The sequence below is a fragment of the Balearica regulorum genome, chromosome 4 (assembly GCF_011004875.1).
Source record: "Balearica regulorum gibbericeps isolate bBalReg1 chromosome 4, bBalReg1.pri, whole genome shotgun sequence".
Classification (NCBI taxonomy): Eukaryota; Metazoa; Chordata; class Aves; order Gruiformes; family Gruidae; genus Balearica; species Balearica regulorum.
Genome location: NC_046187.1, coordinates 27,263,693 through 27,275,409, shown reverse-complemented (window position 1 = coordinate 27,275,409; position 11,717 = coordinate 27,263,693). Strand labels below are relative to the sequence as shown.

General features: G+C 36.1%; 1 protein-coding gene across 3 annotated transcripts in view; it reads right to left on the bottom strand.

The window, feature by feature from the left end:
• Positions 1 to 432: 432 nt before the first annotated feature.
• The window catches only part of SLC39A8 (solute carrier family 39 member 8), a 53,309-nt gene continuing 42,024 nt past the window's right edge, over positions 433 to 11,717 (bottom strand). For 2 of the 3 annotated variants that reach the window (XM_075751529.1, XM_010312670.2), the window contains exons 5-8: positions 11,318 to 11,485; positions 4,806 to 5,013; positions 4,089 to 4,273; positions 433 to 2,035 (exon numbers count right to left, since the gene is read on the bottom strand). In XM_075751529.1, coding sequence (XP_075607644.1) covers positions 1,889 to 2,035; positions 4,089 to 4,273; positions 4,806 to 5,013; positions 11,318 to 11,485 — 708 coding nt within the window. In that variant the 3' untranslated portion in view covers positions 433 to 1,888. Of the gene's footprint in view, positions 2,036 to 2,664; positions 2,825 to 4,088; positions 4,274 to 4,805; positions 5,014 to 11,317; positions 11,486 to 11,717 lie in introns of those variants that run through there. The other variant, XM_075751530.1, reaches the window with a different exon arrangement.

The following is an 11,717-nucleotide window of genomic DNA, read 5'->3' as shown; positions in this document are numbered from 1 at the left end:
GACTAAAGCACTACCCTGAAAATCAGACTTTGTTCCATCTCTAGTCTGCTCTGTGATCTAAAAGTAGGTTATTTCAATGACTTGTTTGTCTCAGTTTTCCCTCCTTTGGGAGATAACAAAAATCAAGTCTCCCTTGCAAATTTTTAGATTTAAAGGTGAAAAGTACCATGCAGGCATATTATTATAATAATTTGATTAACCAGGAATGGTCAAATGATTTTAAAAAGTCAATGAACATTCATAGTTACTATAATACATTCTTGTCAAACACAAGAGTAGCATTTACAAATAGCTTATATCAAAGGAATCCATAAAAGAAAGAATTAAAGGAAAGAACATGGAGTGGGTAGACTCTTTGTCACTGAAACTTAGAGGGCATAAAGTGACTAATAAATGCTTTTTCCAAATAGCAAATATCATAGACTACTATAATTACATTTTTACATTTATAACATTTATTTTAAAATAAGTATAATTTACAACTCCTGTGCAGTTTGCCTTAAAATTTTTATCAACCAGAAACTTGGAGAAGTTATTTTTTTCTAATGTAATTACAGATAAGATTCAAATAAAAGATTAAAATAAATCCTTTACCTGATAGAAAACGTATTTTAATAGTGAATTAAAACAGAAAAATTTGTCTCTTCCTACTGCCAGGAAATACATCAAGAAACAGTATCTTCTCTGAAGTTGTAAAACTTGCCTAAAAGTCAATGCAAAAGAGTAACTTACTAGAGAATAACAAAACTTCCTTCAAAGCTTAGTGGTGACTGAAATGGAATATATTTTTTTATTAATTTCCTTGCACACATCTTAGAACACCAGAGTAGCTGAATTGTTTATTTCAGAAGAACTCATACATGTAAGCATGATTTTAGAAAGTCCACATGCAACAGATTGTGATAAGAGTTTGTATATTTTAGTATCACTTACTTTCACCCAACTTCACACAAGAAAATCATTCAAATTACAAAAAAGCTTACTGGAATGTTGATTTTAGCAAGTTTTTTCTAAATTCCACTTTGTAAAACTAACAATCAATCTTTAAAAATTTTAACTCCAAATACTGATTTTTAAAAGGGATATTTGTGGAACTTAAACATTATTATTTTCATAAAACACAAAATGCTTAAGCATATTTAAAATACTCAATGCTTCTAACATATTATGGAGTTGATAAATTGTCATAAATTTAACACAGATTCCCTCTAATTAAAAAAAGTGGTTCTCAAAAGAAATCAACAATTCCCTAGTGCACTTATAAAGCAAAAAAGATCAAAAGCAGTAACTGGTATGTTTCCTTCCAGTGTTAATTAGTAATTAAAAATTTTAGCTTCATTAGTACCTACTCTGAAATAGTTTTTTGGTTTGGTTTTTTTTTTTTTTTTTTTTTGGTGGGGAAGGGGATGTTACACAGACAAATCCTGCAACAAAAGTAATAAAAATTAACCATTTTTGAAACTGCTTGCCTTCACCACAGTTAAAAAAGGATATGAGACTCCGTTATTTTCTTTTAAATAAGCATCTTCCTTGAAGACCTCAGCTTTCATTTGGTCTTGAGTTGCATGTAGTTGCATGTATTGTGTAATTCTACTGGCCAAGTAACATCCTTTCTCTATGACAGTTCAGGTAAGTCTAATAATTGTAAGTAGAAATAAAAATATTAGAATTGGTTCTTTGGCATAGTACAAAAGTCGACAGCTCCTACTATTTGGATTGACTGCAAATCCTAAAGAAGTATTTCCTGTATTTGGAACGAGGGGGATGGGACGGGACTTGTCACCATTTCCCAAGTACATTGAATGAATGTCCCTTTATGGATTTCAAGTGTCTTTCATTTGTAATTTACTTGATGTCTTCAGTACTGATTCCATTTTCACTTGCATTATCACAGTTGAATATTTCCTGCATACAGGGTAATCATCAGTATAGCAGTAAACCCTGTTAGTAAACCCACATTCTGAATAAGGAAGAATGTGAGATCCATTTTTCTTCCTGTCACTTTCTCTTGCAGCATATCATTCATCTCTGGGAACTGAAAAAAAAAGGAATATTTTTAGGTAAGTATTGCCATCTCGTGGTAGCATGCATAACTAAAGGAATTAAGAACTGAACCATATTGCTACTTTGAACTAATATTGAAACTAACAGAGGGTGAAGGCAGTCACAGGAACAGGTCACCCTAATTACTCTGAAAAACCACTGCACCACGGATGGTAAAACAAAATGTTTTGTTCCTCCCTACTGTGATTTCACCTGGCTGTCTCTTGCAAATTTCCTCTGAAGACTGTATATTTTAGTGTTAGTTTAGAAATCTTCAGGCTCGGTGACTCAGAAGCTGTATCTTTCTTTGATCTTACAAGGCAAAACCAGCCATTGTAGGTAATGCAATTCTTGAAGAACAGACTAAGGTTATTGGGAAGTGGCCAAACCTTCCCAGAAATCATTCCAGAGCTCCGTAATCCTCTTGCACAAGAGGCAAGACAACAAACCAGATCAGCTTCATGCCATACAGCAAGGCTCATCTGTGCACACACCTCAGTGTATACATTCTCTCATGCCCACAGCCCTACCACACGGTGACCTTACTTGGCAGGGGTTGGACTATGCCAATACTGGAGGAAAAAAGAACAGCAAAAAGAAAAGAAGGAAGGAATGACATTCTAGTTAATCCTACCTGCTTCTGGACAAGCAAACCAGAAGAGTGTGAAAATCGTAACAGAAACCGGAAAGCCAGATCTCTGTACAGAGCACTTGAATACCCTATTTCAGACTTTTCAGGGGGAAGAAAAATTCAGATAGGTAACTGATACAATCCAATAACCTATAAAAAGAGAGAGAGATTGAGGGAGAGGGAGAGAGACAGAGAGACAGAGAAGCAGAGAGAACAGAACAACAGATATGAAGAAAAGAATGTTACCTACTTTGAATTTGAGACACTCTAAATTTATGCCATGAGTTTTACACATCATAGTTGAGTATACTACTATTCATTAGATGAGTGAAACTAAATGAGAAGCATTAGCAATTAAGGTACTGCAAACTTGTAAAATAAACTATTCCTATTGCTCATTTAACATTATTACTTATTAAATCCTATATTATTACCGAAACTATAATAGCATTTAATGAAATAGTCACTATAACTATATGACAGTTCTTAAATGCATATAGAACCAAACTGGGGTCTCAAATCTTTTCAAATTCAAGCCTCACTCTTCCAGTTCTACACTCAAATGGATTCTTATGTGGCAGGTGTAAACACCTTTGCAGATACATCTGTTCTTGTAACACTGAATTAAACATAATAAAACTTAAAATTCTTGAAAGATTTCTCCCATTTTGAGGTAAAACATCATCATAAGAGTAAATTATGGAATATTGCTGCCTGCCTGTGAATCCAGATTTTATTTCCCGACATCAAAATTTGATCTGGATCTTAGCACAATTTCTTTGGCTTATAGCTTCTAGCACGCTTTAAAAAATAAATGATAGTCTGCTTTGAACAGAATTCAGCAAATATTTTAGTCTGAATCAAGAAACTGGAGCTGGCACTGTTTAATTTATAACCAGAATAGAATTTAAACTAGATTTTTCAACTAAACAACCCCAAAATTATCACTGTGGTTACACACCTTTCATTCAACTCAAAACTATTTAGTTACATTTTGTTTACCTTTTGGGTTGTGGGGTTTTTTTACTTTTCTTTCAAAATATGGTTTAAATAGACAAATGAACCTTTTAAAAATAATAAGGTAAAATACTTTGCAACTTTAAAATGCTGAAACAAAGTATTTATACACTTTTTACTCTTTGATGAAACCAACTCAAATTCATGAAAAGCTCTCTAAAACTCCTTTTCAGCAATAATTTGATCACCCCTATTTGTGAAGTGAAAGGCTTTCATGTTTCATGCATAACTATTTGTGCACCTCCATTAAGGGTATAATTGACGATTTAACGTCTAATAATAAGTAGATGACACTTGCACGGAGGGACAAAATGCTAAATTCTACTGGAGACACTTAGTGCAGTCTTTGTTTTCTTGCAGAAAAAAATAAGTAACTGAAAATAAAATTATATCTCACCATATCTGCCAGAGAGATGTACAGGAACATTCCACCAGCTACGGCAAAGATGATGTTAGGAGCAAAGTTGTTGCCTACTAATATACCAAAAGCCATCCCAATGTAACAGGAACATGCAGACAGAAAGTTGAAAAACAGAGCCTGCCGAGTACTCATTCCTGCATTAAGCAGGATAACAAAATCCCCTAAAAGAAAAGGAACAAAACAATAACAACAAAAAATTTTAAAAAACCCACCACACCATCTTCACAAAATTATATTTGGATTATTTTCTGATTTCAAATGAAGTCTGAAGAAAAGACATGATTTGTATACAAATTATAACCCCCTGCTGGTTTTCTTCATTCAAGTAACTGATGAGGATTTCCCTTCAGTACTAAGGTAACTGAAATATTCTAAAGCAAGTAGGTGATGCACAATTGAGCTAAGAGCACAGAACTACCTATAATGCTTAAAAAAAAAAAAAAATACAACAGTGTGTGCAGCATATACGAACAGGGCAATTAATACCTCTCTAATATACACTCCCAGCTTCCACCCACTGGCACTTGGGAACTTCCTGTGCTAGATGTGTATTTTGGTGCTTGGGAAGTTTTTGATGAGTATTTTTTCCATTAGTTTGTCTAAACCTTCTTTCAATCTATGCCAACTATTGACCAGCAAAACCTCCTACAACAGCGATTTCAAGTAACCAACATGTTGAACGAAGCTCCTTACCCAGTTCATGAGGAAACTCTTCACACAAGATGGCTATGGAGGTACTAAGCCCTTGAAGCAGAGACAAAGTGAAAGAAGCACCAATAGCCAAACCATCTATGAAATTATGTACGGCATCACTCAGTGTTACCATCCAAGCAATGGTGCCAATCTTTGACAGTGGACGCCCTTTAAGACACTTGCATAAGCTGCCTTGGGTGGCTTCTTCCTGTAAAAATAACGCAATAACATAAAACACCGAATAAAGAAACCAACAAATCATGGTTTGGTCTTTAAATGAATGCCAAGTATAAAATAAAGCACTACTGCACATGGAGACCAAATTGCTTCTTGGTCTAAGAAGCAAAAGGCACAGGTAGCAGCAGGAAATGTTTTCTGTTTCAACAAGTTAACATGCAGGGCCCAATCACCCTTCTGACTACAAAGCTTTATCTGAATGCCCTTCAGCTGAGACAGAAAGCAGTTCAGACCATAGTAGTCTAAACGTCACTCTGGAGTCTCTGTCAGATTAAGAGAGTGCCAAGGCTTCTCACAGCCTCCTCAGCCATCTCTTTTAAGCATGTACAGTCAGAAGGATCTGATCACAGTGACTGAGAGCATCTGTATTTCCTACCTAAAACACATCTGGATCAGTTACATCCTGCCAGTTCATTACACTCTAGAGGCACTTTGCCGCCATAGTAACAGCCAGGTACACGTGAATATAAACACATATCCAGATACTCCATAAACTTTATTTCTAAGTTTGGGCAATGAGCGTCAAGTCCAGATATTCAAAGTAGTTTCTACAAAGTGCATGTTTAATAGAAACAGCAGTGAGTATTTCTGACTCTGCGAGTTGAGTTGAAGGCTCAGAGCATGAAAACATCAGGCTAATATAAAACTACAATGCACATAAACACCAATGATCTCAATAATTCCTCCCAGAAGTGGAAGTAATTTATACATGCAGTGCCATGAAATAATGAAAAACTTGGGGCAGCTGAAACTAACTGCCATTGTAGTTGGGAGCACAAACTAACCTCCCCTAAAAAATTCCTGATGATCCATTCTGATAAATTTCTGTACACCAATATACTGAAGTTACATAATATTTGCAAGTATTACAGTATTTCCCCCCTAAAAAAGGATGTGAATTTAAGAATTCAAGGCATTAACTAGTGCTTACTTACTGGAATACGTAAGCAGTAATATATACATCTGTGTGTCCATAGGCATTATTTATACACCTCTCCTCTTGCAGGAGAAGGGTGTAGAAGAACATCTCTTCCTCCTTATGAACAGGTCACAGATTACTCCAAGAAACTTTTCTTAGTTATTAAAAAGAACATTGCAAATTGGTTTACTTTTGCCATATCAAATGCAAATGCTACCAGGCAACTGAATTTCGAACTTCATGGAATATAATGATTAATAAATTCTTACAAAATCTTTAATGACAGAGGAGTAAGGTCTGTCTCATGATTTGCTCACCAGACTTATCTGACATACTACCTCCTTGCAGGTAGGAGCTGCCTCGGCACAAGACAAAAGTTCAGGTCAGGGATCTCTAAGTCAGATGCCTAAAGCACTACTTGGAACTTGTAGCTAATAAAGCCTTGGCTTTATTAACTCAAACACACAAGTTTTAGATGTGTACTACAAGTTTGCCTTCAGTTTTTGGAGGTTTTCCTCTCAACATTTCATCTAACACACAAGCAATGCCAATCATATTTTTAGGATGATTAATTTGCACCTATACTAATTCTGTTTGAGATAGGATCACTTATGAGTAATAGACCTCTCAATCCACAAAAGCAACTTGAACTTCACTTTAAGAAAGAAATATTACTAAGCAAGGCACATAAAATACGTATATTAGGTAACTGGAAGTAAAAAGAAACATGAGTACGAGAAAATCCAAATCTAATTAGCAAAGCTCTTCCAGCTATTCATCCAGCTCCCTGAGCTGGAGTTCTGTTCCTCTATGTTTTTTTCTGTTCCCTGGTGATGATCCTGAAGAACCGATGGAGGCATTGTTTTGTAGATCTTCCTGATTTCTGCCAAAAGCGTATCTTTCTTGGGCATAATTCTAGCTTCACTAAGGAAAGGGAGTTTGAGACAATGCATGATTTTCATTTTGAATGATTCATTCATTTTTCTACTAAAAAAGAACATTGTTCTCTTGGAAACCACACACACACACACAATCCCAACAGCAAGTATTTTCTGATAAAGCAACAATATTAATCTCAGGAGACTGTATTTTGAAAAGGTATATTAGCAACTTCTATTACACATTAGAAAGGTAGTGGTGGGTTTTGTTCTGTAAAAACTTTCTATTATCAAAAAATTCTCACATCAAATGCCAAGCATCTCCATAAATTAAACAGTTTTATGAAGAATTTATTAGGATGAAAATTCCTAAAAGAGAAATGAAAACATTGATCAAATAATACAAATGCGCAAAAATGTCACTTGTACATGCTTGTTTATGTTTGTTCCCATCAAAGCACATTTGTTTTTATGTGGGAACCATGTGTGTGCCCACAGTCTTCTGAGGGTTGTAGGGGCATAACTGGCTGAGCCATACAACTAAGTAAAGGACCCATTTTCTGGCATCAGTTGCACAGCTGAGAATTCCAATGATGGTCCAGAGCCTTGCATATGTATGACAAACATAAAAATCTGATCTCAAGGGCTTTTTTGCTGAAATAAATACTTTACAAATATACATGCTGAACTTTCTATGCATGTATGAAGAAAAGGGATATTTAGTAAGAAGATGCTATTAAGAATCAGCTGTTGAACTGATGAAGAATGGAACTGACTCTAGAAATTTGCTGAGGTATGAGTTGTTTTATCTACGTACTATTTTTTTTTAAGTAATTGCAATTAATTTAGAAGAACAGTATTGATTTACTTCTAAAAATTTCTTGATGCAGTCTTTCAAAATGCAGAAACAATTGTAGTTTAAAAATTAGGAATCAGTTTCTGAGAGGCTTCTGTAATATATATAAGGCTATCTCCATTTACTATGTAGCTTTGAAGAATCATAATTCTTGCCTGTAATCTATTTTAGATAATGTCGTGACTTCTTCTGTAAATTATATAAAGTACAATGACATTGCTTGCCTGGGTTTACATTCTGAACTTTACTAGATTGTGTGTCCGATAAAAGTAGATGAACAACTAATATATATTCTTAATGTTTAAGATAAGGCAAACTACTGACAAATCTATCCTAGAAATATATAGGATTTCAAGCCAAAAACAAACAATGTCTGTCTCTGCTGGACTGTTCCCACTTTGTCATGGTAGTTCAGCAGACATCACAGAAGAGACACCAGCTAAAGAGCTCTATAATACTCAGCTGGACTATCAGGTCTGACTTTTATTCATTATTAGTGCAGTTCTGTATTATTTGTATCTCCACAGTTTATGGTAAACCAAAGACATCCTTGGTATTTTTGCTCTTCTGAACACAATTTTTTCTTTAAAAGTAATGGCCTCTCCTTTGTTCCCAAACTTAAATTATACAGAGACTCTCTTATTTTATCCTATGATATCTCATCAGATTGCAATTGCTATTTCTAATGCATCTCTGACTCCCTCAGACATGAACCAGACATGTCCTTTTGTGTCCTCTGGAAGTGTCTACAGGACCAAGAAGGAATCCTGACACTGCCTCCAGGGCATAAATAAAGGCCACCGCAAAGTTTTGTTATACAACTCTAATGTTGTGCACTCGAGGATACAGACATTTCAGCAATTTGTCTCTGAAACAACTTTTCTTCAAAGTTACTGTTGACAAGCCATATAATTTTAATGCATAGTAAATACAAATTTTGGGTAATCACAAAAGAGGTTTCCCAGGTTGCAATTACTGCTGCAAGTGAAATGCGAAAGTGACTAATTAAACATTTAGATTTACTCTGGCAGTCAGTCTGTTCTGGCATTAAAAGAAAGAATATGGCTGGATCCCCATGGCTGAAAACAGCTACCACACTTTGGCACAATTGGACAAACTCCCTCCTTAAAGCCTATGTGACTGTGGTGGGTTGACCTCGGCTGGACACCAGGTGCTCACCAAGCTGCTCTATCACTCCCCTCCTCAGCAGGACAGTGGAGGGGGGAGAAAATAAGATGGAAAAAAAATATAACGGTCAAGATAAAGGCAGTTTAATAAAGCAGAAGCAAAAGACCACGCATGGAAGCAAATTAAAACAAAAGATTTTATTCATTATTTCCCATCAGCAGGCAACGTCTGGCCACTTCCCGGGAAGTAGGGCTTAAGTACGTGTAGCGGTTGCCCTAGGAGACAAATGTCACAAATAACGAATGCCTCCCATTTCCTCTCCCTTTCTCTTAGCTTTTATTGCTGAGCAGACATCATAGGGTATGGAATATCCTTTTGGTCAGTTTGGATCAGCTGTCCTGGCTGTGTCCCCTCCCAAGATCTTGCCTACCTCCAGCCTGCTGGTGAGGAGGGGAATGTTGGAGAGACAGCCTCGATGCCGTGCAAGCTCTGCTCAGCAGTAGCCAAAATACTGGTGTGTTATCAACACCCTGCTAGCTACCAATACAAAGCACAGCACTGTGAGGGCTGCTGTGGGGAAAATTAACTCCATCTCAGCCGGACCTGATACAATGATGATTTCTGGCTACACTGTATTTGCCCTCTCTAGTAAGCTTTAGATTACAAGGACACATTAAAACTCTATGAGGTATGTTTTGGCTTATGCCAAATGGTTCCTTCATAAATAACAAATGCCTGTAAAGTTGAATGCATACCTACCCTCATGGCACTACCCTAGCTGCCCCAAAACCCCTCAGCCACATTGGTCCTCCTGTGCCCCCTAATGACTCTGAAGGCTACCTGGCTCCTTTGAACTTGCCTGGAGGAGGAAAAGAGTAACAATGGCTTTTTTGTTGCTACCTCCAATATCAGCAGCGGGTTATCTGCCACTGGTATTTCCTTGCAGCCAGCCTTGCCTCCAGAGTGAATTTGACCCAGTTACTTTCAGGAGGTTTTAATACAACATATTCTCTTCCTGGCTTTGGAGAAATGGAAAGGAAGAAAGAATGGAAAGTATGAATTTTCTTAAAGAACAATAAGTAGAGGAGCAGAACCTTTGTGGAATTTTAAATTCTTTAAGTCAAGGCTGCATGGAAAAGGAGATGTATGAGTATTCCACAAAGGATCTTGGGGTGACCTACAATACTTTATGATCATGAGCACTGCATCTAAACTAATTGCTAGAAATAAATGCTATCTAGTTACATTTTATTATTATAATATATGGTATGATTTTGTTATGTTTATGTTATGTGTAATAATGGAATAGGTCCAGATAAAACTTCTGGTAAACAGGGCAGAAAAAATAACACCCATACCACTGGGGATGACTGTCTTCTCAGAGAGTGGAGGGTTCTTTTGTTTGTTTTATAAATCTACAAAATACAGTTTAGGGACACTCATAATACCAATTCACTCTTGGTGCCCATGCAATTTTAATTATTAAGCATGTTTTTCCTACTTTTTAAAATGCCCAGTATCCAGCACATTTCATGACATTTTTACAGCAAGGACAAGTACAATTTCAATAGTTTAAACTGTGTGCATTAAATGCCCTGTGAGCCTGCAGAGTCAATGTAGAACTCTCAAATTCTCTCCTGGCTGTTAGGGCCTGCCTCTGACTTCCTCTCCTGCTTGTCACTGTTCCCCAGAAACACCTTACTGGCTAAAGAATATGAGTGGTAAAACAGAAATCTCTACTATGAAAAAATCTGCCTTAGCCATCAGAGAATTGTTTCTATGTGTTTTTATTTTTTTTTAAATAAGGGACAGTACTGCCTCTTCCTGTACAGGGAAAAGAGTAAAGAACACCAACCAACTTTCTCTTCCTGCTTCCATTTTCTTCTCAGTCAAAAGGAAGTCTTATTTGTAGTATGAAAACAAACACAGAGAAATATAGAGAACAAATATGAAAGAGAATCATACTTAAACCAGGAGGAATGGCTTCTGTCTCAACATACAACCTCTGTAATTCCACAGTATCCAAATATACTGGACTAGCACGAGCAGTGCTCACAATATACTGCATGAAAGTTACTGTATTAGTTTTCCTCATTAATCATTGATTCAGAGGCATCAGATTCTCACACTTTTGGCTTTATGTAGTCAAGAAAACAATATGGATCACGCAACACTAAAACACACTATCACTCTTTAAGCAAAACAATATCAACAAAATTAACTGAATTATCTGATTAAATATATATCTCTGTCCTACCCATCCCGACACTGATATCAATTAGCTCTTTTTGTTAGCTACAAATTGAATGCATCATTCAGCTTTTGTAAGCTTGCCCCAAAACCCCACATTTTTTTCATAGGGCTCAAGCAACTTATAAGCTATAAGTTTACAAAAACTTGACAAAAGTAATAAAAAATTTGTATTAACTCTCCCCTCTGATATGCTTATGTAATTAGAAGAGAAAAAGTAAATAAATAGATCCAATTTTCATACCTGTGCTGAGACCACACTGATGCTGTCAAAACCAAGATTTCCATTGCTCTCTATGACGGCTAAATTTGCGTAACACGTTCCTCCATTGCTAGATGATAGTGGTTTGGGTGGGTTAGTCTTATCCTGAGAACGATTCTCTTCAGCATTTTCAGAGTCATTATGGCCAGTCTAGGTGACAAATAAATAAGTAGATAGCTAATTAAAACAAAAGCAAGCTAACAAACATAAGAAAAGAGTCCAAAAGAGAAAAGGGGTAGGGGTATCACATTCATGCTGCCTTGCTTTCAAGGCAAGTTTCAAGTAAATGTTTAAATGGGCAGCAGTAAACATTTAAAACATTTAAATGTTTCAATGAACTCCAAACATATCCAATTTCCTAACTTATCTCTTACTTTTAGCT